The sequence below is a fragment of the Seriola aureovittata genome, chromosome 19 (genome assembly GCF_021018895.1).
Source record: "Seriola aureovittata isolate HTS-2021-v1 ecotype China chromosome 19, ASM2101889v1, whole genome shotgun sequence".
NCBI lineage: Eukaryota > Metazoa > Chordata > Actinopteri > Carangiformes > Carangidae > Seriola > Seriola aureovittata.
The window spans coordinates 11,945,963-11,973,942 of NC_079382.1; the positions used below are offsets into that span (position 1 = coordinate 11,945,963).

General features: G+C 40.8%; 4 protein-coding genes and 1 long non-coding RNA gene across 9 annotated transcripts; 3 read left to right on the forward strand and 2 right to left on the reverse strand.

Annotated features, from left to right (window-relative positions):
• Positions 1 to 402: 402 nt before the first annotated feature.
• LOC130187567 (uncharacterized) lies at positions 403 to 3,081 on the reverse strand. The gene is made up of 3 exons (XR_008830478.1): positions 2,955 to 3,081; positions 995 to 1,230; positions 403 to 675 (listed from the first exon to the last, which is right to left on the reverse strand). It is a non-coding gene; the product is annotated as an uncharacterized LOC130187567 (long non-coding RNA).
• gata4 (GATA binding protein 4) lies at positions 1,252 to 11,582 on the forward strand. Its single transcript, XM_056405272.1, has 6 exons — positions 1,252 to 3,336; positions 8,687 to 8,853; positions 8,962 to 9,087; positions 9,219 to 9,300; positions 9,512 to 9,651; positions 9,919 to 11,582. Exons 1-6 carry the CDS (start codon positions 2,814 to 2,816, stop codon positions 10,042 to 10,044), a joined length of 1,164 nt encoding a protein of 387 aa, XP_056261247.1. The 5' UTR covers positions 1,252 to 2,813; the 3' UTR covers positions 10,045 to 11,582.
• LOC130187562 (uncharacterized) lies at positions 3,180 to 15,076 on the reverse strand. 3 transcript variants are annotated; one of them, XR_008830476.1, is made up of 6 exons: positions 14,336 to 15,076; positions 14,001 to 14,144; positions 11,695 to 12,864; positions 7,524 to 7,687; positions 5,486 to 5,579; positions 3,180 to 3,309 (listed from the first exon to the last, which is right to left on the reverse strand). XR_008830476.1 is itself a non-coding variant. In XM_056405269.1 (4 exons), exons 1-4 carry the CDS (start codon positions 14,347 to 14,349, stop codon positions 7,624 to 7,626), a joined length of 1,392 nt encoding a protein of 463 aa, XP_056261244.1. In that variant the 5' UTR covers positions 14,350 to 15,076; the 3' UTR covers positions 7,499 to 7,623. The 3 variants fall into 3 exon arrangements, 1 of the variants encoding a protein (XP_056261244.1); XR_008830477.1 differs by lacking the exon at positions 7,524 to 7,687; XM_056405269.1 differs by lacking the exons at positions 3,180 to 3,309; positions 5,486 to 5,579 and having other exon boundaries at positions 7,499 to 7,687.
• Positions 15,077 to 16,666: 1,590 nt separating this feature from the next.
• On the forward strand, positions 16,667 to 24,253 carry fdft1 (farnesyl-diphosphate farnesyltransferase 1). 2 transcript variants are annotated; one of them, XM_056405271.1, is made up of 8 exons: positions 16,667 to 17,155; positions 19,106 to 19,203; positions 20,248 to 20,431; positions 20,584 to 20,712; positions 21,405 to 21,596; positions 22,071 to 22,247; positions 22,719 to 22,871; positions 22,968 to 24,253. In XM_056405271.1, the coding sequence occupies exons 1-8, from the start codon at positions 17,057 to 17,059 to the stop codon at positions 23,193 to 23,195; spliced, it is 1,260 nt and encodes a 419-aa protein (XP_056261246.1). In that variant the 5' UTR covers positions 16,667 to 17,056; the 3' UTR covers positions 23,196 to 24,253. The 2 variants fall into 2 exon arrangements, with proteins under 2 accessions (XP_056261246.1, XP_056261245.1); XM_056405270.1 differs by lacking the exon at positions 16,667 to 17,155 and having other exon boundaries at positions 17,978 to 19,203.
• A 935-nt stretch (positions 24,254 to 25,188) lies between these two features.
• LOC130187565 (cathepsin B-like) lies at positions 25,189 to 27,971 on the forward strand. Of its 2 annotated transcripts, XM_056405274.1 has the most exons (9): positions 25,189 to 25,549; positions 25,683 to 25,768; positions 25,958 to 26,072; positions 26,232 to 26,347; positions 26,429 to 26,514; positions 26,594 to 26,737; positions 26,828 to 26,944; positions 27,500 to 27,628; positions 27,714 to 27,971. In XM_056405274.1, the coding sequence occupies exons 1-9, from the start codon at positions 25,427 to 25,429 to the stop codon at positions 27,788 to 27,790; spliced, it is 993 nt and encodes a 330-aa protein (XP_056261249.1). In that variant the 5' UTR covers positions 25,189 to 25,426; the 3' UTR covers positions 27,791 to 27,971. The 2 variants fall into 2 exon arrangements, with proteins under 2 accessions (XP_056261249.1, XP_056261248.1); XM_056405273.1 differs by having other exon boundaries at positions 25,958 to 26,347.
• Positions 27,972 to 27,980: the final 9 nt, after the last annotated feature.

The following is a 27,980-nucleotide window of genomic DNA, read 5'->3' on the forward strand; positions in this document are numbered from 1 at the left end:
CATTTCCAATGAGGCAATACTGCTCTATTCACCTGGACTTCTACAAGAGAGGGTGGGGTGGGGGGGGGGGGGGGGGGGGGGCAGAGAATCAATACTACAGTATAACTAATGTAACTGAAATACAACTTCATGATAGATGGATAGATAGATAGATAGATAGATAGATAGATAGATAGATAGATAGATAGATAGATAGATAGATAGTTAATAGATAGATAGATCTATTGATTTTTCTGCACCTGTTACACTGAAAGAATTCACATTTTATTAGTTTTTTTGTTTTAATTGATCTATTTGTAGGGGATGATGTAAACTATTAAAACATATGTTTTGCACCAGCGTTCACATAAATCACAATTTACATTCAGGTCTCTTGAGTTCAATCAGCCATCTGTCATTGGTGTTTTAATCGATTGATCAGCCCAACAAAGGACACAGACATTAAAGTTTTTCATTTGATTTTATTGCTCACTTGTATTAGTTGCACTTTTCAATAGGCCCATTTCACAGTATCCATTTTAAGGCCTTATATAAGGAAAACTTGAATTGTAATTAACAACATTAATGGGCGGTGTATTCCATTTAGCTGGGCCAGATCCAGGGACCCTGCTAAAGTCCATGCTGACGCACTGGCATGTCTTACTTAGAAAACAACTTTGTCAAACTGCAACATTTCTGAATGTGGGGGAGAAAAGAGAAGAGACAGTCACAATTAATTTCTTGTTATGTCTCATTATTTATATTCCTGTATATTCACTGCAACCTGGATACACTCATTGAAGAAACACATTTCCTATGATTTGTTTCACACCTCTGAGTTAAACTGATCAAACTGACTTTTTTGATAAATAGACCTCCTCATAGATAATCATGGTCTAATAGCCTTCTATCAGATAATATACAAGATGGTGAATTTCCCTTTCTGCATTATGAAGTCAAACTTGCTCCTTCTACTATAAAGGCAACTGTATATTAATCACAAAACTGCACGTACCCCAGCTCCCATCTGTTTCAGGCACGCGCGCGCGCGCGCACCGGGGCCTTTATTGGCAGCCTGTGTAGAGTCACATAATTCAATGAGAGGCTGTCAGTGGGAAGTGGCTGCACAATGAAATGGCCTCGTGTGTTTACGTCCACTGGTGTTGATGACAGGTATAAATCTGTTTTCATGAGGACAACAGCCGCCGGAGACTTCCGACTGAGTTGGCGCGTCAAGCATCCAGAACTATTCTTCATGTGTCATGAGGAGAAAAAAAAATCGGCCTGAGCGAAAGTTTCATATAAGACTTGAAAACACCAGTTCAACACAACGTGGAAGTCAAGACTTTATGACAAGACATTGAAACAAATCAGTGGCTCGTGAGACCCTCCAGGTCACAGCTGATATTTTCACATATGGGCAATAGGATCTTTACAGACACGCGCTTTAGAATATTCCTATTCTCTTTAGAATAAGTTTTCTGTCGGAGAAAACTTTGGGAAGGTGACTTGAGTCGATCGATCAGAACTCTTGATCACCTACCAGAATAATCAAAGTTTCGTTCATAATCTATTTTAGTCTTGTAAAACACCAGCCTGCTGCAAAATATTTTTTTAAGTGGCTTGTTTTTTGTTTTGTTTTTTTGTTTTTAAGTTAGCTACAACAAGATAGGAGAAATATTTAGAGGACGCGTTTGCAGATAAGTCAGATATCAAATGATTATGATTGTACCTATTACCTATTTTTAAATATATCACGTCTAAGCGCCACACACACACACACACACACACACACACACACACACACACACACACACACACATCATCGTGATGTTCTGGAAAAGATAACACGGGAATAAAGTTATCGCCATTTAGTGGAAAACAGGCTTCGTTTTAATGAGCAACTTTGAAAAAGACAAACAAACCACCCAGAGGAATGGTGTATATCTGACGCATCATTTATCATTTCAGATTAACGAAAAACATTATGGTCCAGTTTGACAAATGGTAAGACGAGTTGGTATTGAGAGGAAAAAGTTGCTTAAAGGATCAATGTTCAAAATGTTTCGATTTACAGATAGTTTAAAAGATTTTAATGATTTAGAAATAAATATTTATCAGGCAAGAATATAGACCAATGCACGACCAACAACCCTGCCCAAAATGTTCTTATGCCTAGAACTCACAAATAAAAACATTTAACTCTCAAATAAAAACATTTAACTCACAAATAAAAAAAAAAATAGATTGAAAACCCGCATGGGTTAAAAAAAAAAAAAAAAAAAAAAAAGCACAGCAAAAATTCTTATTGATCCTTCATCCTATAAGTCTACCGTATAAGAAAGCAAAGCCATTCTCTGAAATCTCTGGTTGGCATCACTCAACTCCACGGGACCTCAGATAACCTTTCTAGAGGAAATAAAAATAGCACATAATTTGGTTGGTCGACTTTTTGTAAAGTTTTCAAGCTTCATTGAACTCGGAATTGGAGAGAGAGAGAGAGAGAGAGAGAGAGAGAGAGAGAGAGAGGAGAGAGAGAGAGAGAGAGAGAGAGAGAGATGATAACAGCTGGATCTTGATCACAGGGTATAGTCTCTCACTCCTCCTCCTGTCTCATGTCTCCTCTCTCACTTTATTCTTAACTTTGTGTTGAACGCTGCGAGTGCTGTGCTCGACTGAACAGCAGATCTGATTTTAATAAGGACGAGGGGGTTCAGCTGATTGCTTAAGACCACATAGTTTTTGCATTAACACTCAGTAATTTTGTGCGTAACTGCATCCACACTATCATTATCCCTTCTATCAACACGGATGTCCAGCTTCAAGGAGAGGATATGTACCAGGGCATAATGACAACCAACCATGGACCCCCTTCCTATGAGGCCGGATTTCTCCACAACGCCTCGGCGGGCACCTCTCCGGTTTATGTGCCCACCACCCGGGTCGTCACCCCCATGATCCCGGCGCTGCCTTACCTCCAAACGCCCGATGCGTCGCAGCAAAGCAGCCCCGTGTCGAGCCACTCTGCCTGGGCGCAGCCGGGGGCAGACTCGGTGCCCTCGTACAACCACTCCCCGGTGTCTCCGCGTTTCACCTTCTCCACCAGCCCGCCTCTGTCCTCTGTGGTGGCCACGGCCCGGGAGACGGCAGCCTCATACAGCAGCCCGCTAAACATCTCTGCAAACGGGAGGGAGCACTACGGCGCTCGGGGCTTCAGCGGGTCGTACCACAGCCCCTACCCGGCCTACATGAGCCCGAACATGGGTGGAACGTGGCCGGCGTCCCCCTTCGATAGCTCGGTCCTCCACGGTCTCCAGACTGGTGCTCCTCCTGGCACAACACGGCACCCAAACATAGGTGAGAACCAGGAAAACAAAACACATTTATTTTGGTATTTAAATATCTTGTGTGAGAGTCATGCAAAATATTTTCTGTTTTTCCCGCAATGAAAAGCTGTTTGGACTTTTTGATATTTCAGACAGAAATAAGCCTCAAGAAAGTGAAACGCAGCAGCATGTCTCTGTAATTCATTTAGATTTGTCAGGGATTAATGAACATACACTTAATAAAAATACGCCTGAAGTAGGTGAAGGATTGAAAAGACTAATTGAAAAAAAATATTTTTCTGAACAGAAATATCTTGAAAAAAAAGAAAAGAAAAAAAGTCTTGTTGCAGATTTTAAAATATAAACCTGCATTATTGCAATAATATGCTGAAGATAAAAAAAAAAGTTTTGTCACCTTGTATCAGAAATAATTAATCTAATCAAGATTATTGCAGAATGAATTGACAGAATAATCTGAACCACTAGATTGCTAGGATATAATCTGAAAGGCCTGAAATACGATTTAAAAATAACAAATAAACATTCAAATATTTGGCTATAATAATACGACTCAACACGATTAAATGTGATTTATATTTTTGAGTAAAAAAACAAATCCTGGAATAAAACAAATTAATCACGTCCTGGAATTATAAGGCAAAGTTTAAACTTTACGCCTATTTTTTTATTTCATTTTCAAATGTTTGAAAGCTCTGACTTTGGGACTGATTTTTTTTTTTTTTGTGACTGTTTTTTTTGTTTTGTTGGTGTGTTCATTTCGTCTGATAGAAACAACACACCTACCGAAAACACCCTGATTAACCTCGTAATGAATGTTAGAAAGTGATGCCACATGAGACAAATGCACCGCAGACAATAAGGGCTCATTGTCACCTGCTGTAACTTAGTCTGTTCGTCTTTAATGCACAATACGATTCCTGATTCAAAAGTGTTTTTTTGTCAGGAGCTCGGATCGAAATGTCGAAAATGTTTGCAGCCCAATCTTATTCTTGCTCCTAGAATAAAATGTAGGATCATCAATGAAAGACAGGCCTAATCATTTGAGTCAAACCACACACGTAACGGAGCGACGTAATGCACAGGATTTTAGATGTAGATATTACTTTTATTAACTAGGCTTTATATAAGGACCATTTTTCTGTCTCATGTAACACCTAAAAGCAACATTAAGTAATATTTAATTTGTATCCTACTTCTGGATAAATATGTTTCATAACGTATTAAAAATTTGTGTTGTTTAATTACAATTTAAATTTTAGGAGTACATATAATTTTCTATCATTGATAAAAAAAAAATTGAGCCTAATGAGTCAGATTGAATATATTATGTTATATGAATATATTCTGAGTGAGTTCACCTGTGTAGTTCATGGAGTGGATGTTTTAAAAGCATTTAAAAGTCAGATTTACAGCTAAGTACACATGCTTTGTATATTTCTATGAATCAGAGACATTATTGAAGCCATATTAAATTAATATTTAACTGAACCTGAGGTGTTAACACAGTTTATGAGGATTAGATATAATTTATGAGTTGTGTTTGAATGCGGCCTCAGATCAGATCAGATTTGATTCAATTGCGTCTGGAGAAACTGATCCTGATCAGCAGTGCAGCGTTCAAGTCTTTTCTTTTAATGAAAGTTATTATTGAAAGTCCATATTTCTTTATTCGACATATGAATTGAAACGAGGAGTTATAATCTTAACAGTGGACTGCAGCTGAAGCTCAGATCTGACTGAGGGGTCCCCTCACGTCACAGTGCTGGATGTGAATTCGGCCTATAGCTGCAGGTTGCAGTGCACTCTGGACCATATAGGACCACAGAGATTTCACAACACATTGATTTTGCTTAGGTTGTCAGTTTTTCATTGCTTTGACTTGCACCTTGTGTAGTCTAAATTACTAATCACAATTGGCAGTGTTTGACCCGTGTTTCTCCATTATCTATATTTTCTGGCAGCTGCAGGATGATAGGATCTCAACCATTTCCATCACTCCACCTTTTCTCAAAGTGAGCGTTTTTCCAATGCAGTATCATGTAATCATAACATTTTCTGATGCTCATGGTCATTGTTAGACGTATCTGTTATTACTATATGGTTGTTTTAATCAGATTAAGGGTTAATTAACAGCTGATTAATTCCTCGTTTATACTCACCAGCTCCTCCTCCTGTCTGCCAGTTGAGATGTAATCCTTGTGTTGATCATTTGAAAAGCTTTAACGTTCACTTCTACGAGGCCTTCTCCTGGCACTGTTTGATGAAGAAAGAGAAAAACATCAGCTGCAACAGATAACGGCATTGATCCAATCTGACCTTTTCATCTGACTATAATCAATGCTGAACTCACTGTAAAGCTCGTTCACTGATTGCTCGTGTTTGTAGATGGAAGAAAACGCTTTCAGCGACAGGCTGAAGCTGATTGTTTTACAATTACATCAAATTAAATCAAATCTCAGTGTTTGATTCAGTGGCACTCAGCCATTCAGTGAAAGTCTCTATTGTTCCTTTGTTGAATAGAAGGGAAACTCCCTCATCGGTAAAGTAACTTCACTTTTCTCAGTCAATTAAAGGAAAAAAAAAACAATCAGCTTTCTTACAAAGATAAATACATAAAATGTCTCATTCATATTTAACCTGTCAAATGCCTGGCTTTAGAGAGGAACTTAAATTCTTGTGAAATGTTTTTTGATTATTTAACAATTGCTTAAATTAAATGTTTATTCACAGTATACCTTATTTTTCCTCACAATAACTTTAAATTTAAAATGGCTTATGAACAAATTTGTTAAAACTTTAGTTTTAGTGAAAAAGAAGTTGTTTAGCTCATCATGTTCTACCTTGACATGATCATTCTTTCTTAGATTTGATCTTTCTTAAATTGTAAATGGAAACAGACAAATCATTTGTTCAACAACAAGAACACATTTTTAGTGATAGCCTACTGTTTGGGATAAGTGTCATTATTTTAGTTTCTGAAGATACAAGAAGACCTGCATTATCACTCCTAGATGTCCCTGAACGTCACAAGGAAAACATGACTCTTCATAGCTATTGAATATAAAATAAAAAGTAAGCTGACTTAATAATATAACATTCCCTCTCTTTGCAGTCTACATTTCAAAAGAAAAAAATGGTATAAATCTTAGTTAAGTAAAAATTTTAAAGCACTGATTGTACTTTAATATACACAAATATAAATAAAAATATCAAAAGCAATAAAACTGAACTGCAAAAAATATTATTCACATCACAAGTAAAATGCCTTTACTGTAAATGTTACTGGAGTATTCAGTATGTAGATATTATTACTACCAAAATTCAAGTATCAATAGAAAATCTAATCAATGCAGATAAATGGCTCCTGTGAGTGTTAGTATACAATTTATCATTAGATTGTTATTACTGATACAGTCAGCAGAACTTTACTCTTGTCGTAGTGTAAAATGCATCTAATTTTACAGGCTCATATGCGAAATCTTCATTTGTAAAGTAGCTAGCAGCTAAAGTTATGAAATAAATATAGTCGAGTAAAACGTAAAATATTTTGAAGTAGAAGTATAACAGCATAAAATGCAAATACTCATGTAGGGTACAAGTACCTTAAATATATCTTAAGTAGTTACTTTTAAACACTGAGTAGCCTGTCTAGGTGTTGAATTGTTAATAAGCATGAAGTATATTAATGTAGTATGTCAGTGTGGGGTTAAACTAGTTCATATAGCAACTCTTGGCTTATTCTATTAATCAAATTTTTGATATTTTGATCACATATTATTCCAGTAAAGCCTCCACAGCCCTAAAGTGTAGTGGGGAAAAAGTTACAATAATCCCACGAGATTCATCAAAAGAATAAAATATGAAGCTGAGCAAATAAACGTTGTCCCTTTCACGTGTTGCTACTGTAACCTCTGACTGCCCTTTATCACTGTCATGTTCAGAGACAGCGTTTAAAAGCTGCACAGACAGTTGCTCCTCACATACATCGCTGTCGACTGAGTCTTTTATACCATTTTCACCTTCGGCCTCCTGAAGCATTAGCGTGACTGTTTATACACTGCAGCCTGATTTCCAGCCTGTATCTGATAAAGACACACACCGACATTTATACAGAAGGAAAAAAAAGAAAAGAAAAAAAAAAACTTCCATTCAGACAGACGTGGACGGTGCAGTATTTCTTTTTGTGTATTGTCTTACGTTGCTGCGTTGTGTTGGCTACAATGGCTGACTGGCTCAAGGTTAGCTCGCCCTGCTGTCTCTGTTTTGCTCTCAGCCTTGGAGGAGGCCTGCGTATGTATCACTGCCATTCCTGTTGCTCTCTGCAGCGAGGGAGGAACAGATGGAGGCCAGATTCATACTCTCTGAACGACAGTAATTACAGACAGTGAGGTGTAGGGTTCCAAAAAAAAAAAAGAGACATTATTATGCAATTAAAATTAGTTTTAAGTTGATGATTTCCGCAGTTCCTCAAGCTGTTTTCTGCATAACGCCACTTAGCTGAAGAATATCATAAGCTGTGCTGTTTGTATCACCACTAACCGAAGGAAGAAGAAAAAAGCCAATCTGTCACTTCCACGCCACAGATTGATGCCTTCCTCTGAACAGCTAAGTGGTTCTTGGGAGATACTCTGTTATGAGTGAAAATTACATTCATCAGATGTCATGCTATCTGAGAGAGAGAGGGACATGGAGATGTGAGAGATAGAAATGGAGTCTCTATTTGAACATGATGGAGCTCTACTCTGTCTCTATTTCCAGCCGACTCTTTATCTGGAGGGCAGTTGTGAGATAAGGAGGGATTCCAGGCTGCTGTTGCGTGGGCCGTCGGGACTGTGGGCCTGCGCCTCCTGCTGGTGCAGGATGCTACTGCATGACATACTCACCCAGTCGGCAGGAGACTGTTTATGAAAGTGGAGGGAAAGAATCTTTGTGGCACAGGCCCAGCTGGATGTTCATTCCTCTAAGAATCACTCAATATATCCTGGTTTGGTACCATGAACTGAGCTGAACAGGTGCTCTAAGTAATACATGGAAATTATATTAGGATCATTTTAACCTTCTTTTTGGCGGTTGACTGAATTGACCTCGGTACCTGGTGAAGTTCTTCAGAAGAACAACCTTGACCGACGCCTCAGCTTGACCAACATGCAAATTTCAGTTCATCCAGAAAAAGTATTGAATGTGTTTCCCAAGCCTGAGAGTTGATGAACCCATTTAATCACATGTAGCCTCGTATTGTGAGATCCTTAAACGAATGTTAAGAGATAAAGAGAGAAACAGCAGGTCCGAATAAATCATCATCAATCAAAAAGAACATTTCCCTCCAGTAACTTGACTTCTCACTTGTCCTCTCTGATCAGATTTGTTTGATGACTTTGCTGAGGGGCGGGAGTGTGTGAACTGCGGGGCGATGTCGACCCCCCTCTGGAGGCGGGATGGTACCGGCCACTACCTGTGTAACGCCTGTGGGCTGTACCACAAGATGAACGGCATCAACAGACCTCTCATCAAACCCCAAAGACGACTGGTGGGTCATCTTTGATTTAGATATGTTCGCCTCTTTAGTAAATGAAAGATGAATCCACTACTTCTTTCTCTGTCTTCATTGTTGACTGACATGTTTTGTCTGTGGCAGTCTGCCTCGAGGAGGGTGGGCCTGTCCTGCACCAACTGTCACACCACCACCACCACCCTGTGGCGACGGAACGCGGAGGGGGAGCCGGTCTGCAACGCCTGTGGCCTCTACATGAAACTCCATGGGGTAAGAGAGAAAGGAGTGAGGGGGAGGGAGAGGAAAAGAGACAGTACTTCTTCTTTTTCTCACCAGCCTCTATGGATGTTACACAATCACACCTCACTCTGGTTCTGTCCTTTTGCTTGGGGTCTTGACAGGTACCCCGACCCCTGGCCATGAAGAAAGAGGGGATCCAGACCCGCAAACGCAAACCCAAGAACCTCAACAAGTCCCAAACTGGTGAGCTTCAAAAACACATGCTATTCGCTCTAATTAAATAATAAGATGAAGCAGCAGCTGCCCAAACATTTTGGAGTTTTATGGATTTTGCACAAGCCCTGTTTCCAAACCAAAAACAGTCATTTGGAGCCCTCGCTTTTCACCCTTACCTCTTGAGCGAGCGCGTGTGTCATGTCACAAAGCCCATATACATATACTCTGTGCTCCACAGGGACTCCAGGCAGTGAGGGGACTCCAGGCACACCAGGCAGCACTCCCCGCGCCACCACCACCACCACAGAGGAGCCTCGTCGGATAAAGACGGAGCCGGAGACCCACAGCTTGTACACACACCACAGCACACACACACAGGTGAGATACTTTGACATTGCAGGGAGCATATATGCACAAGGATGTTTTGAGAAGCTCTGGTTGTGCTGACAGAATAGCTAGAAGCACCTTTTACATTCAGCTCCATCTGTCTAACAAGCCCAGAAAACTGTATCACTGAAGGGCCAGTTGAAAAGACCTAGTATGACCAGGAAGAGACTGCAGCCCAAATTCTAATCTCATATGCTCAAATAGCCACATACGACAAATGTACTCGTCTTTTCACAATTTTCTTCTGTGTCCTTCTAGATTTCAGCCCTGCCAGCCTACATGGCAGCACAAGGAGGGGCCATTCCTCTCAAGATGTCGCCTGGAGGCCACGGCGGGTCTTCTGGCTCCAAAACTGAGCCCTGGAATAACCTAATCCTGGCTTAGATGATCTACAACCCAGCATCTCAAACCAGCTCATCTACAGCGAATCAGCTCTCCTGACAGACTAGAGTCTCGGGGAAAGCGGACTTTGTGCTCTGGGTGCAGATGGTCCCACGCGGCCTCCAGCTCACCGTACAAACAGCGCCTTCAGTACAAAGATCTGGGAAGGAAATATGGCAGCCAGTACAGAAGTGGAGTGCGTAAACATTACTGCACAGTTACTGTGTGTGCAATCACTGCAATCAAGGACCGGATGGAGTTTGTGTCAGACAATCGTGGAAGAGCAGCTCTTTGATTAGATCCACACAACATCTTTTGATGTGAGAAATTGCAACTGTGACAGAAGATTAGCTCTTTTTGACACTCTCTCATATTGTGCCACGCAAGTACTCGACTAAAACTGTAACATAAGCCCGTGACAAACGACAGTAATCTCCCTGGGTTTTATTATTTCAATATATTTGCCTTTTCTTCATTTTTGCATATTATTATGGACAATTCTTATGCACAATTTGCCAAAGAAATGATAGATATACAAAACATGTAAAGAATCACAGCAGGACATTTTTATGTCAAAGGTAGCACCATGGAGATGCTGTAGTGGCTGTACTTAAAGGGTCAATTCATATAAATACTTATTACACTAACACTTACCCCAGTGGTACATTTGCAAATGATGTTTGAAAAACTCGGTAGCAATGTCTCAGGATAGGACGAAATATGTCCTATATGACCTCAGTGTGGTCAGTGTTCAGTATTTTGTTTGTGACTTTCTTTGATTCATTCAAAGAAACTGTTTTCTGGTAAGGCATGTTGCTATTGAGTTCATCAAATGTGGTCTTTTAATGATTTGAGCGCCTCAGTTGTAATGGGGTGGCAGCAGAAGTCTTAGCAGCTTTTATCTCCACACCAAGAAAACACATCGCTGATTGTTATTTAAGATTTTTTTTTTTTTTTTTTTTAAATCTGTGATTTGGTTGAACTGATCCTTTAAATACGCATCACAGTGAAGTAAAATTGAAATTTCACAGTGCTTCTAACTAGTTCTACAAAGACAAACAAATGATAATTATTTCTTGTAAACTTACTGTAACATAGAGAGAACTGCTCTTGACATCCATCACTCCTCAACACCAGTGATATGACCTTCAGTAGAAATGATCATTATCATCTAATTAATATCTATTATATGAAGGTTGTTTGATAAACTCTGTGAAGGAGTTCTGTATCAAAACTGTACAGGATGTTTGTTTGGGACGAGCATGTAGGCAACATGTGTAAATGTGGGATACTGCCACATGTAATTACCAGAAATAACAACTATATGAGCATATATGTAAAAAAAACAAAAAAAAACAAAACAAAAAAAAAACTCCACTCCAATATAATTGTGTAATACACCATTTGTGATATATTGTAAGTAAAGACACAGTGACAGATGGACATGTGTCTGTGTATTTCTCACTACCTGATGGCCGTCCTCTGTGTGCGACTCTAGCTCCACTGAGGAACCTAATAAAGATAAAAGCGTCTTGACACAGTGCAAATGGTATGTATGATGTAAAGGTTTAGTGGCTTTCATTCTGCTTCAAATGCATACCAAAGATTTGTGGAATAATTAGTCTCATTATAGCTTGTCAACTGAGTAATTACCTATCAGCTTGTTGACCTTTTGACTCTTCTTCTGAAAAGTGTATCCTTCCGATTTGTAAGTATGCGTTTGTGAACTTTACAATATCTTGGACAAAACACTGGACGGCACATTGATTGAAGTCTTCAGTCAGCTTCTCCCTGATTAACTCTGCGTATTTGTCTCGTACCATCTCCCTCCAACACTGCTGAAACGCGAGCTTCATTCGACCCTGGAGGGCGTCAGACACTTGTGGACTGAAAGCGCGATCAAGTTGAAATGTCTTCCCGCTTTCTAAATGTTCCTCAAAGCTCGCACTTTTTTGTGAAAGCGGCCCTTGTGCAGCTTCAATCGCGGTGTTCAGCTCCTGTGTGAAGGCTTCTTTCTCATCCTCTGGTTTGCATTCAAAAATACTTTGCATGTTTTTGAAGTAACTCTTCCAGTCCTGCAGCTGCACAACGGTCATCAGAGGGAAACTCAAATTTACAGATGTCAGGAGGTGTTTAACTGCAGAAGTCAGATTTTTACATAAAGGATTGAGATCAGTTCTATTTTTTACTGCTTTAACATAGTCCTCATGGTCCTCAGTCTGTTTTATACACTCCACTTGGCTGTAGTCAACCTCCCTGAACAGATTTTCTTTGGTTCCTTTGAAGCCCCAGCATCTCACATAACCAATGTGAGTCTTTACCCCATACACAGTCCACCACTCCTGAGCTTTCTGAACCAGGTTTAACATGCATGGCTCAGTGTTTCTAGCCAAACACGGGCTGTTCATGGTGAAAACATACACCTTCCAGTCTTCTGAGGATTCTCCTGACTCCAGAAGCTCCTGTGTTTGTTTAATAATGACGTCCTCGCTGTGTTCTCCGTTGTTGTAGTTAGGATAATAAGGTCCATACATGATGATCTCCTCCTGTTTTTCAATAACAGCCCACGAATGCTGTTTATCTTCTGCGCCACATTCCTCAGTGATGTCATGGTGAAACTCCAAAAATTTCTTGTTAACTGGGTCATTGAGGAAAATGTCATCGGTGGCTTGTCTGAACGCGAGATGCTCCAGCACTTTATTCACAGAGTATTGTGTGTCAGCCCAGGATGATACCTGCTCGAAGAAGCGCCTGTTGTTAGTCAGGTATTTAACCTCTTCATTCAGACAGGCTTCACATGTGCAGAGGCGACCACAGCTCGTCCTGTAACACAAAAATATATATACTTTAAAGATGTAAAGGTTTGAGTGAATGCCAACAAAACAAAACACAGAATAACCCAATTTTTCCAGTTTTTATTGAAATTTCAGCAGGTCGAGTTCAGTGAAAAACCTTAAATGGTACAAAGGTAAGCAGTGCACTGGCCAAAGTAAAAAAAAAAGTTGATTTTGCCAAGAACTAAAAAATCATGTAAATTTCATAGAAAACTGGCCTTTTTCAAGGATAAAAAATAGGTAACTTCAGTAAATGAAGCCTGAAGTTAATGCAAACAATTCCAACAGGTTTCTCAAGTTTGTTTGACTTACAAACCCTTCCTGCAGTAACTGTGTTAGTGCAGGAAGTAGTACAGTATATTGATATCGTGGTGGTGAGAAAAAGGGAGACAGACCGGTTGGTCAGGCTACAGCAAGACAATGACCGAAAACATGAGAGGTACAGAACCAGACAGTGGCTTCCCATGATGGAGGAGCAGACTCAAACCTCAGGGAGCTGGTTTGGGATGAACTGGACTGAAGGTGAAAGCAAACCAACCTACAAGTGCAACATGTTTGTGGGAACCTCTGCAACAGTGTTGGGACAAACTCTCTCAATAATACTTGATTTATATTGGATTTCTATTCTACCGGATGAGCCTAAAATTTAGATTAGATTTATGATATGAGACATGACACTGTGTAAATTTCAGTAACTGGAAAAATGGAGGTGTTCGTGCAAACACAGGGAGTATACTGTTAATGCAAAATGAAAGTTACAAATCCTCTCACAAACTATTCTTAGCAAACAGCTTGTCCACCACTTGTTTACTTCCTTGTGCGCCACGTTGACCTGTAGTAAGAATGTTTTGCAAAGCATCATTTCATTTACACAAGTGAAGAAGTGTGGTCATAAGGGGAAATATACTTGTGAAATAAAACACATAATAGTACAATAAAGCATATAATAGGATATACCGTAATACTGTCACCCTGACATTTGCTAAACCAAAAATCCTTAGATTAAAAGCAATGTGACATGAGTAATATCAACAGTGAGATGCCTGAAATAACCCATCTGACCTCAAACAATCTGATCTCGCCCACATGCACATATACTGTCATTCTTCTTCAGTTGGCACTTACCTCAGTCTGGCGTGCTGTGTGGCTCTGTCTGAGCCGTCAGTCTGAGATCTGTCCCGCAGAGCTGTGAGACTGGATACGCGTTTCTTCGAGGACGGCAGAGGCTCCTTTTCATATCCATGAGACAGACGTCGTTTACGGCTCAACCTGAGTGAAAACAACGGACTGACTTGACGAAGAGCTGCGGCTGAATACTGTATATTTCACAGATCACCAATGGCCACATCACTGATACACCGCTAGGATGATGACACATTAGGATGCAAGGACATCATTTCACAGCCTCTCTTCCAGGTCATGGGGAATTTTTTCTCAACGTAATATCTGAGTTTACTCACATGGGAAGTTCCATCCAGTCTCCTCACACCTGGCAGTTCAGTACTTGGTCGAAGCTCAGAGTGAGTTCAGATCACAGGAGGCAAAGCTGTGACAAACTGAACAGCAAGCAACGTTGAAACTGTTGCACTCTCGATGAATATGACTACTGGAGAGAGTTTACCACAGTCAGCACTCAGCTCCTCCTCCTGGTAATGCTCGGGGACTTACTGATATTACCTAACATGTCCACTGTTGATATATTGCTCTGTGTGTGTGTGTGTGTGTGTGTCATCAACTTGTATCCTCCGTGACCCTTTTTTTTTTTTTTTTCCAGTTTGGCAGGTTCACATTAGTATGCAGACGACACAGATCAAAGCCCACTCTTCTTAAGTGGAAGGTGTCATAGCTTTCCCTCAATAAGTTAATTTAAAAGAGAAGAAGACAAATGAGGATGTATAGGGTGCTTGTGGTTTATGCCATAGGTTTCAATGATTTCTGGAGGCTAAAAAGTTACACACATACATACCAGAGGTTGACTGACAGTTCCCAGCTGTGTGCCCCTGAGCAAAAGCTATGAAATTATCCTGCGTTCACATTTAATATTTCACCGGGCTGAAAATTCCTTCCACGACCCCAAACTTCACGTATATGCCACATCATTGTGAGGCTGCCTGAGCGAAACTGATCTGAAACTTGTTGTTTTCTTTTCAGTCAAGGGATGAAAAAAAAAAAAACAAGACGCACAGCAAACCTGCTAGAGGGGAACATGATAACATCTTTATGTTGACGTCAAAAGCAAATATGGAGGTTTCATGCCTTTACTCTTTATTATCAAAACAAATGTCATTAGTGTGATTTTGTGTTGTGTAATTCTTCAGCGAACCATGACAGTCTCCTTTGTGTTTTAGCTGATGGAGGGTAACGTGTCACGCTCAAACAAAAGGCATGTGGACACTGTTGCTGTGAAGCAGAGTCATGCAGAAACACGTTCAACAGGATCTGTGTTTTCCTCTCTTTCTAGTTTCTGATGGATGGATAGATGGATACTTCATTTATCCCCTAGGGGAAATTGTTTGAGAGGGAGAGAGGGAGAGGGAGAGAGAGAGAGAGAGAGAGAGAGAGAGAGAGAGAGAGATGAAGGCTTCTTGCTACTGACAGGCTTGTTGCAGGCTGTCACAGTGTGCAGCTTCATCTATGGGGTGCACTATACACTCCTAGTATTTTGCAAGCTCGCTCAATGTCACAACTTATTGGGACACTTGAACAGAACAGAGCCATCATTAATATCAAAAGTGACAAGGGCTTTTCCTACTATGACAAGACAATATCTCTTCTGTGAACTGCTATTATAAAGGATCTTTTTCCTGATTCATGTGTTTATAACTATTATATCATTATATAACTATTATTTTTTTTTACCGTTTGTTATGACAAAAGTCTTATTTTCACCTGCTCATGTGTCCAAATTTATCCAATTGTGAAGTTGCCCCCATATTCCCAGGCCATAAAAAGCTACTATAGTTCAATTACTGATGGGAATATTTTCAGCCAGGTCTTAATCAGTGGGTTTAATTTTGTTTTTCTTTGTACAATATATAGCGTCTCACTCTCCTTTCTTTCTTTTCATGTGCGTTATTGTGTAAATCCATAATATCTTTATGTGCATGTGTGTGTGAAAGTGTATGTACGAATGAAAGTCACGGAGATGTTAGGAACAAATGGAGTTGGGTATGCTGTCATGCCTGGACTGTAGATGTCCTCTGCTGACTTGTTGTTGGTCCATTTGGCAATGAAGCAACTCAGCTTAGGTCAGCAGGCTTTACTCCACATGTAGATGTGTAAGGGCTAAGACACCTACTGTGACCTAATTTTAACTCATGATAAAAAATATCTTAAAAAGAAACAATTCATGAATCATTTTGTATTTATTTTTCTTGGAAAGTTCTTTGATTCCACACTTTATTTGTGACTAATTTTGTCTCAATATACAGTATTTTGTTCCTTTTGTTTTTCTTCACTTGTGTAAACAGTCATACTGTATGCATGGTCTAGTTTTTTTTAATTACTCATCTATACTATGCTTAAAACTGTTGTGCCTCTGCAGCTGTGACAGTTAAAACAAACTATGTGGGATCAAAAGTTTATCTTAGCTTAAAAAAATTGACAATCTTAGTCATATGAATTGTTCAAGTACTATAGAGGAATGAATAAACAACAACAATAAGACTAGTAATTATTAAAAGTAACCTTTATTGCTATAGAACAAAATTGCACTTTTGGACAATACAAAGAAAATATTGTCTATTCAAACAGACGTAAAAACGTGTAGTTTATAAAGGTGAATTCACTTCCATACCTGTATAATATGACACAACAGACCGTCTCAGGCAGTGCTCACAGGTGCCAGCCCTTGGATTATATCATTTCATTCAGCAGGTAAATTTCTCTTTGGGATAATGAACGGACCAATCAGAAGCCGCGATTTACTGACAGTTTGCTGGGGCGGGTCATCACACCAGACGCTGTGGATGCTCATTGGACGCTGAGCGCTAAGCCCATGACTCGCCAGCCAATCAGAGGCGTCAGTCGATGTGACGAGTGTTGTGACCGAAAGCCGTATTCTTCCTCGCGCTGCTGCTGCTGCTGCTACAGCATCTCATCGACGCATTGCTTTGATGGGGGACATCTCGCCGGGTTCACGCAGCAATTTGTGAGAGTCACAGCAGAACACCTGAAGCATCATGGACATCCTGAAGTCACTGGGCCACCCGGAGGAACTATTCAACCTGTTTAAGTTTAAGATGGGGGGTTGCAGAGCCGTCATGCCAAAGTTGGACTATGTGAGTAAAATATCCTTTCGAAAATATTTACTGTAAAATAAACTCAGCCGTATGAACCATTAGACTGCATCCACGCGCAGGTAGGATGCATGACTGTATTCGTGTCACGGATCAAGTAGCACATGATGTCCCCCTTTTATACAGCATAAGCATGAACAGGCTGCACCGAGGCTGCACTGTGGCAACAAGGAAACCCACGTAGGCCCATTAACAAGTAGGTCTGCACATGCTTAGTGTATACAACCCGTAATAGATTGACCTGCGCGGTGAACAGTTTTGCTCCTTAATGAGCCGATGGAAGCAGAGTCAGGTAATTAGAGTCAAAATCAGATTAGATCAAGACTCTCACTCCTGTGCTGGCTCAGATATACAGAGACTGACCATTGACTTGGGATTTAGGTTACATAACGAGCTTGGAGGATTCAGCAGCCAGGAGAGATGATGTGCGCATGTTTGACGGCTAATCCCACTGTTTTAACACCAATGTGACCCTCAGAGAGACGGAGCTTGCAGAGGCTGCAACCAGTCTTTACTATAGGCCGGCTGGCAGCGCGTGTAGTGGCCCACACCAAGGTTAACCCAATAATAATCATGCATCATGTGAATAGTTTTCAAGGCTGTAGGATCCAACATTTTGTATTAATTAATATTGTTAATAACCAGAGGTGCATTTCATCACTGACCATCGATGTATCACGTGTTAAACAGTAAGACCTATTTACACTTTTGTATGATCCGTCAGATATTGTGAGCTGATCACGGATATGGGCTAAAACTGTCATGCAAAGCAAAAGTAGCCCAGTTTCAGGCCTCTGACCACAACTCAAGTACTGATAGGGAAATGGGAATTCAGTCTGATCTGATTCTCAGGTTTTGATTGCTGTTACCAAAACAAATGGTTACACATGATCTTACCAAACAGTGTGATAGTGTTATATTAATATAACATCCTACTGTCCTTCCCACTGTCCCCCACCAGGTGTCAGCAAAAATACACTTCTATTATTTGCTGCACACTTCCCCAAACAACTACTTCTTTGTTTTGACAATTGTTGTAGTAGTAGCAGTAGTAGTAGTATTAGTAGTAGTGGTAGTAGTAGAAATCCTTAACATGATGGACATAAATAGCTGTTTTTTTTTTTTTTTTTGAATAATCCATCTACAAACCAAAACACACGAGCTTGATGAATTTCCCAAAGCTAAACTTATTTTTTGACTCTTTTTTTATATGCAAGAGGAAATGTTGGCTAATTGCATACGCTGATGTAACAAGGCTTTGTACCATTTTTGGCTCGTGTTTTCATTGAAAATCACTACATTCACTGGTGTAAAATTTTTCTGTTTAATGCAGTATTGTATCTTGCGACAAATAGTTGGGATAAAATCGGGTGAACCAGACACATTTCAGTGCTAGAAGCAGGTTAGGAAACAGTGAGAGAAGTTAGTCATGTTTTGGGTAGAGGTGGGAGGAGTGGCGTGATCATACCAGCAGATCTACAAACGCTTTGCACAGACGCTGTCAGCGGCCACACTGAGCTAAGACTGTTTTCTGATTAGTGGAGCGCTTGATTTCGCCCTCCTGGACGTCCTCCCAAAAGTTTTTCACCTCGCTCGACCCCTCAGCTCACTTGTCCTCTACATGGACTTCGTGTTTCAAACTTACCCTCCAGCCGCGGCGTCGACATGGACACTGTCATTTCGTAGCTGCAGGCTCTGCCGTGCTGTCGGGGTTTATGTATGGCCGGAGCTTGCTGCAAGTGTCCAGTCTCCCTGTCCGTGTTCAAGCGCTCTCTCTCGGTGGCGCCGCGGGGCTGCGCGTCCGCTCCACGGTCCCTCCTGCCGGGCTGGAGGCTAGGGGAGCGGGGCCTTCAGGAGGCCGTGCGACCCTCCAGTGCCTTCAGACCCGCATGCTTTTACCGACACTCGGTCTTCTTCTGTCTCTCCTGCCAGGAGTCCATGAGTGAGAGTCTGCGGACCTGCTACCTGTACCTGAACCAAACCAGCCGGAGTTTTGCAGCCGTGATTCAGGCGCTGGACGGGGAACTGAGGTGGGTAAACGCTTGGTTGGGAGCTGTGCTGGCTCCAGGTGCAGAGGGGTGTGTCTGCAGGCATGTTTTCTTCCCTCACTCGCACTTTCCTGCGTAAAAATATTTATACCAAAAAAAAAAAAAAAATGTAATAAGCATTTCCATAACCTATTTCTATCAACAGCTGAGACTTAAAAAATAAGTTGATTTTAATAAATACTGTGGCTTTTATTCTATACTACAAGATAACTTATCACGTCAACCACAGGCAGAAAGTCTCAATATACCAAAATGCATTGCACTTCATGGCTGGCCCAAGCCTTTCGTAGGGACCTGAGCACAGTTAGTCATTTAAATGACAACAATTTACATGCACACCAGCAGCAACATCCACACTGTATTAGAAAATAGTGAAAAATGCTGATTAATAACCAAAGTGTCATTTTCAGATTGTTTCTTTTGTCCTACTAACAGGCAAAAATTCAACTTACAATGACAGGAAATTATGCTTCATAAATGATCTGAACGATTAATTAATGATGCTGCTTATTAACATTCTATCTGCTATTGACTAATGGACTAATGGTTTCAGCTCCAATGTCAGCCACTAATAATAATGAGGTACTGTGTAGGAACATATTATAAAACAGAGGCTTTTGATGCAGACGTGCAGGAGGAGGCTCTGTGTGCCTGTAAAGTAACAGTGACTTTAGTAACCTGCGAGGACCTGCAGCAAGAATTCAAAAGGAAAATACACACAGGGAGCCCTGCTGCTGCTGTGTGTCTAATTTAAGCTCATAGTTCAGGTCAAAACTCTCAGTAAAGAAATGACAGCTGTTTGTAAACACTCGTCTTTAGTGTGTGCGTGTGTGTGTGTGAGTATCATCATTCAAAGGGAATCTTCAACATATAGACGAACCTGATCTGCCTAGACCCCCTGCCTTGACATGTCTGCTATTTCTGTCATATTTTCAATCAATGACGAGGCAACTTGTCAGTCAGCTTTCACACACTCCAGTGAACACACAGCTGACTCATGTCCTCCCTCCTCTCTCTATGATCCAGACATGCAGTTTGTATTTTCTACTTGGTGCTGCGAGCGCTGGACACAGTGGAGGACGACATGAGTATCCCTCTGGACAAAAAAGTTCCCATGCTGAATGATTTCCACACCTACCTGTACCAGGATGAGTGGTGCTTCACTGAGAGCCAGGAGAAAGACCGGCAGGTCCTGGAGGATTTCCCGACGGTCAGTATTTCTTTATGGTGGTCCATAGAGGGGCAGTAGACAACTACATTAGGCTTTATTTACTGATGGAATCTCGAAATAAATGCTTCGTCACTTAGATTAATGACTTTAGTTAACAATGACTACAATCTTATTGTGTCCTCTCAATCCAGATATCACTGGAATTCAGAAACCTCGCTCAGGAATACAGAGACGTTATCTCAGATATCTGCCACCGCATGGGAGAGGGAATGGCTGAATTCCTGGAGAAGAAAGTGGGATCCATGAAGGAGTGGGACCAGGTGAGTGTTAGCCTTGTGTTACCATCATAGTAGGATGGTGATAGAAATATTGGGCGCATAACAACAACATCTGTAAATATAAATGGAAACATGCAATAAATGACTTGAATCTTTAAGAACACAAACACTGGCCCTCTGTATGTTAGCCCATGACATTAGAGGTGAGTAAAGTGGACAATAAGAGCAGAGATCCCAAAGAACCTTTGAGTAAAATAAAAGGGACATATGTTCATCTGTACGCCATGCATGATGAAGATCCTACTCTTCTCAGTAAAAAATACTTGAAACAAGGAACTTCGAGTAAAAGGGCAACATATTGCAATATAATATACTACTGCTTTGCCTTTTGTGTCTTTGGCTTTGAAGGAAATATGTCATTATTTGCTTGTAGCACTGTGTTTGACAGCTGATAAAATCTGAAAAGATAAGGGATTTTATTAGAGTTTTGATCAGTTTGTGCTAACAAACCTGTTGCATGGACAGTTTCACTTAACTGCAGCTTCATTTTGCCTTAGAAATGTCTTTTCAGTGATACTCGTGTCTGAACTTCCTTCAAATTTCGCCACATGTCCTTTAAATGACTACTTACAAATCTACTGCCTCTCTGGATAATGCATAACTCTGTGTTCAGTTTGAGCCAGTTTTTTGTCATGCATGTCACGCTGCAGCTGTTTGTTTTTTCCTCTCTGCAGTATTGCCACTATGTGGCAGGGCTGGTTGGCATCGGTCTGTCTCAGCTCTTCTCTGCGTCCCAGCTGGAGGACCCTGAGGTGGGCCGGGACACAGAGCTGGCCAACTCCATGGGCCTGTTCCTCCAGAAGACCAACATCATCCGAGACTATCTGGAGGACACGCAAGAGGGACGTGCCTTCTGGCCACAAGAGGTAGTAACGTGTGTGTGTTTGTCTGCGTGTCTGACCTGAGCCCACAGCTATGCGGTGTAATATTTAAAGAAAATACTTTTCTATGTTCCTTTATTACTAGTGTGCATTGTGAAATGTATGTGTAAAGACAAGTGTTATACAACCTCTGGCATTTCTGTTTATTCAGTATGTGTGTATTTTATCTTTATCAGCAGAATGTGTAGATTTTATTCACCTTGTCTCTAAAAAAGTATGCAACATGCATGGTTGTCACACACCAGTCTTTCATAGATTTGTGTCTCTTAAGAAAAAGAAAATGTCTAAAACAGTTACTAAGATTTAAACCGTTTGTCGTCATAACCAGTGTTTGCTATTCGAATAATCGTCCAGGTTATGCATCTGTCATGGCCGCAGCAGGAGGGAGAGAGAAAAAGAATTGTACCACATTGTACCATGTGATGTTGTGTTAACCTGTGTCTCTGTGTCCCGGTGCAGGCTTGGAGTCAGTTTGCAGGTCGTCTTGAAGACTTGGCCCAGCCGGAGAAGCTGGAGTCGGCTCTGTCCTGTCTCAACCTGCTGGTCACTGATGCTCTGCGACACGTCCCAGATGTTATCGCCTACCTGTCCCGCCTGCGCAACCAGAGCGTCTTCAATTTCTGCGCTATTCCACAGGTACTGACTGATGTGTCACCTACTCCCAACAATGAAGTGATCTCATTTGATTTGTGCGACGTGATATTTGAACAGGAAATATCTTCGCCACAACAGGCTTTAATTTGATATAATTCATTTTAGGATTTCCGCTAACAGTTATGTTCAGTATGAAGCATTCTGTTGACTAGCTTTGATTTGTAAAATCAATCGTTGAGTCTATAAATTGTTCAAAATAATAAAAAATGCATCACAGCACACAGCTTCTTTTGTCCAACCAGCAGTCCCAAACATATTCAATACACAATGACATAAAACAGAAAAAGCAACAAATCTTAACTATTGAGAAAATGAAACCAGCAAATGTTTGGCATTTTCTGCTTGGAAAATGATCGTTTATCAGAATTGATTAAATAATCGACCAATTGTTTCAGCACATACTGTAAGTTTAGTCTCTTCCACTTCACTATATGTTATTCTTCTGTTGACCAGGTGATGGCAATAGCTACACTCTCAAAATGCTACAACAACCCCATGGTGTTCCAGGGAGTAGTGAAGATCAGAAAGGGGCAGGCTGTCACCCTCATGATGGAGGCCACCAACATGCAAGCAGTGCAGACCATCATCACCCAGTACAGTCAGGAGGTGGGTGTGTTGTTGCTTCTCTCTCTCCTGCGTTTACCACGATGTTGCACTTTAACACACTTGGAAAACAATCCGCCTTGTTGTCCCTGTCTGCAGATTTTACAGAAGGTCTCCCTCACTGACCCGTCGCGGGACAAGACCCTGCACATCCTGGCTGTAATCCGTGAGAAGTCCACGCTGTCACAGTCCAGCCTCCCCTCCAGGACCCACCACCTGTCGCCCATGTACCTGTCTGCTGCCATGCTGCTGGCCGCTCTCAGCTGGCAGTACCTCAGCACTACTGCGGCACAGGCGCAGGGCACCGGCGACATGCAGGGACAGTGAACCCCTTCCCCCTCACTTTTCCTGGGGGCTACAGACTAAGAACGCCCCTCTGCTCACTCTGGAGGTCTGGATCTCCTCTCACCAGAGGATTCTGGAGCACTTCTACCCCACTTTGCCCTCTTTGTTATGGCTGTTACAAAACCATGGACATACTTATATAGAGGGGTTCTGGTAGCAGGCTGGTCTCATTAGGTTGTGTGGTAGTGATTTGTGGTAGTCCATCCTGCGTCTGGATTTGTTAATTACACACAGTGTTGTGTGGTTATATTCACCAGCATTAATGGCACATTGAAACAATTCAGGGTGTTTTATTGTCATTTGGTGTTTATGCTGATCATGTGTTTCTTCCTTTTTTGTTTGATTTGTTTGAAACATTTTGACCTATTATTGATTTTGAAATTATTGAGCAGATTTAAATATGTCAAGACAGAAATTCATAGATTAAAGTTAACTGTTAAGTGGTCTGCAATGTTTAAATGCACAAACCATGACACTGCCCATTTTAGGATTTCAAGGAACACAGTCACCAAACTTTAGTTTTTCTTTAAATTTTTTCTCAAATCTTAGTTTGCTTATTTTACATGTCAAATCAAAGCTAGCTTAATGTTCCACTTGTTATGTTTCTATAGGAGAAACACTTAAAGAACTGTTACAGTGGTGCACTTGCACCTGCACTGTATGTATGTGCTATGTAGATGTGGATAGCATCCCCTCACAGCAGAGCTTTATTTTTAACACTCATTCTTGTCTTGGTTCATTCAACATTTCAACTCTATGTACTTTGAAATAGGAGAAAAAGAACAGTGCAATTCCAATGTAGTTTTGAAATTAATGAGGAAGAACAAAGACTTATTGAACAAATGTAATTTCTGATACATTTGATATGAGAGAGAGATCCATATTGAGACTGCTAGCTAAAGTGTCCTTAACACAGCTTTGGTGAGTAGAAAGGCTAGCACAGAGTAACCTTGCACAGAACCAAAGGAGAGCTACAAACATTGCTATGTAATGTGAAATTTTGATTTGTACATATTTGAACTAATAAAGAGGTGAAATTATCTAAACAGTCTGAAAGTTGATTGTGCAGACAACCCGAGTCATGTTTCGGTTTACAGGTTGATTTTAGTGGGTCGACCTTGGCGGATGGTTTTATAGATTCTACTCTGTGAAGTGGTTTTATTTTATTTTACAGCACATGTTCAAGATTCATATAACGTCATATTGTACATTGTACATGTGTATACATGGAATAAGCAAAACTAATTAGACAAAATAATAAATGGGGATGATTTTCATAAAGTTAATAATGATAAATGATGGCATGTTTTTCCATTATCACTGCCGTTTAAGAGCACCTGTCAGCATTTGGAAAGACATTTTGTTAGTCACATGAAATTCATGCTGATGATGCACTCATTAAACAGACATGTGATTCCATAACCTGAGTCTTGTAAAACAAGTACAAATAGTGAGAAGACTGAAGAAGAAAGGTGTTTTGTTCAGGAAGAAGAGCCCAGAATAAGCAGCACAGGTAAGAACTGGATTTAGGAGATTTTTGATAATTGGTGATTATATCATCTTTATATTTGAGTTGACTGTAAAAAAAAAAAAAAGAAGAATTTAGTGTTGTGTGTGCTTGGCTTGATGCAGCAACAACTATACTTCACATTCAGCTGAAATCCTGATATTTTTTTCTGGTAGTTTTATAAATAATAGTTTGTCAGTCATTTGATGAGACTCCATTTCCATCCTTTTAAACTGGTTTAACTTAGCTATGGGTTTAAGTTGGCTGTAGTTACAAATAACAATATATCTGGCATATCAGAAGTACAGAGGTAGTCACACAGAAAAATACATCACTGGCAACTTGCATTTTTTACTTGTGTTGTGCTTGTGTAAATATGAAGCAGGTGTAGCTCTGTCCAACTTCAAACTATATCAGTATGAAGAAAAGAGAAAAGTCCACTGTGCTCAAGTTTTAAGTACATTTGATTAAAGTGGATTTGAGTTATTACAGAAATAAGGGAACTGTAGGGAAAATAATTTAACATTTTTGAGATGAATAATCAACAAAATCCTGTGTAATCACAGAAAAACAAAACCTGACCTATATATTGCAGTGTCATTACCTTGTGATCTTCATGCTGTAACATCTCAGCATTTCAAACAACACGTTGTAGCCGAGGGAATTATTTCAAAATCTGCTTGCTGACTCTCGTCTCTTTTGCAGGATGCATCGCCTCGTCCTCCTCTGTGTGCTGGCGACCGCCTCGGTCACCTGGTCACAGCCTCATCTGCCTCTGCTCTCCTCAAAGATGGTCGACTTTATCAACAAGGCCAACACCACCTGGACAGTGAGACCATCTTAATCGTCTGATCATTGTTTACCACATTCCTGTCGACTAAACCTTGTTGTCACAGACTTTGGTGAGCTGCATCTAGTAACGTGTCTAATCTTGAACTTTAACTCCAAAACTTTTGCTTCAGGCCGGGCAGAACTTCCATAATATTGATATCAGCTATGTGAAGGGACTGTGTGGGACCATACTGAACGGACCCAAGCTGCCAGAGGTGTAAGTTTTAACTGCAGCGCATGAAGGTGTGTGGGCATGGATTTATATGTGTGTGTGTGTGTGTGTGTGTGTGTGTGTGTGTGTGTGTGTGTGTGTGTGTGTGTGTGTGTGTAGTCTCTCACATGTCCAAACAGGTGACAGTCAGCAGGCTCGTCTTATCTGCTTTAGTGACTGTCATTTCATGTTCAGGGTTCACAATGTTGACGGCATACAGCTTCCAGACAGCTTTGACCCGCGCCAGCAGTGGCCCAACTGTCCCACAATCCAACAAATCAGAGACCAGGGCTCATGTGGATCCTGTTGGGTGAGACTGACAAACAAACAAAGACAAAACAAGTACAGAATAAAGAAGATATTTAATGACAGGAGAATGTGGATGTGCTTTAAGGTGTTCAGTTTTGAGGGGAACCAAAAACCAACTACCTATTCTCAAACCAGTGTTCCCTTTTTAAATTTCTCCCAGGCCTTTGGGGCGGTCGAGGCGATTTCTGACAGGTTATGCATCCACAGCAATGGTAAGATCTCTGTGGAGATCTCAGCTGAAGATCTACTGTCCTGCTGTGATGAATGTGGCATGGGGTGAGTATCTGTGGAACAAAATGAGTATCTTTCAGGTCTTTTGCATGGACACTGAACGACACTTGTGGTGATTTTTTGTAGCTGTAATGGTGGTTTTCCCTCCGCTGCCTGGGAGTTCTGGGCTAAGAGAGGGCTCGTGACAGGAGGCCTGTATGACTCCAAAGTTGGTAGGTGGGAACTGAAATGGGTATACGTGACTGTTTAGAAAGTTTAAAGTGAAACTGGTGGTGGTTTTGTGTGTTACAGGCTGCAGGCCCTACACCATCGCTCCCTGTGAGCATCATGTAAATGGAACTCGTCCTCCATGTCAGGGCGAAGGGGAGACTCCTAAGTGTGAGGAGCAGTGCATCGATGGATACTCACCATCCTATCAGAAGGACAAACACTTCGGTATAGACATTTAAAATGATCTACCCCCTACAGTATCTTCTCTATCATACCTTGTCTTGTTGTTATTCTTTTCTGTGTCTCCATTTTCAGGTAGACGCTCGTACAGCGTCCCGTCCCAGCAGGAGCAGATCATGACCGAGCTGTACAAGAACGGGCCTGTGGAGGCAGCTTTCTCTGTCTATGAGGATTTCCTGCTGTATAAGACTGGTGAGCCTTATACTCTACACACTGTATGCACACAAACCTCTCCCCTACACATACCAAAATACAAAACAAGAACCTGTATTGTGTATTAATTAATTAATTGGTAAATCTTTGTAACTACAAACTGCTTATACTTTTCGTTATTGCTGACCTATTTCTAAAGCATGACCTTAGTTTCTTGTTTTGTTTTCTTCCTATGAAGCAGTTTAACTTCATTCCAGAGTAAAACCAACTGGAAGCTTTGCCTTTGTGTCTTGTGACCGCTTAGAATGAAGCAATATGTGATCCTTCGCCACAGGTTAAGATCTTATATGTTATACCAAAGAGTGACTGCCTTTGCCCCCAGGTTGGGACCCACTGTCCTACAACATAGTGTAAATGCACAAAAATATAGCGATTGACTCTTACATCTTGGATGCTGGAGTTACTTGAACACACCACTAAAAGCTCAGTTTGTTCTACAGAACATCAGTAGTAAATAGGCAGAAATATCAAAAACCGTCGCTGTTGTCCTTTAATGTATGGAGCCCTGTGTGATTGTACTTGATATTATTATAGGTGTGTATCAGCATGTGACAGGAGAAATGCTGGGTGGTCATGCCATTAAGATCCTGGGCTGGGGAGAGGAGAATGAGACGCCCTATTGGCTGGTGGCAAACTCCTGGAACAGTGACTGGGGAGACAAAGGTACAAAAAAACAGTGTTTGGGAGTGGAGAACATCGTTTTTTGGATGTTGGACTTAAGTCAAGTTTGTGCGTCTTCTGATTTCAGGTTTCTCCAAGATCAAGCGTGGAACTGACGAGTGTGGTATTGAGTCAGAAGTGGTTACAGGAATCCCACTCAACTAGATCAAATAAGTCCTGGCTGCAATCAAGAGACTTTAAAACAAAGACCTTTATTTTTGTAAAAAGTTTAACCATTGCATTTAAATTTTTATAGATTTCATGTAATCAACTAAGATTAAATTGCACAACATGGTGAAACAAGAACCTTTTTGCATTGTTATTGTTCTAAATAAACCATCATGTTGATCTGCAG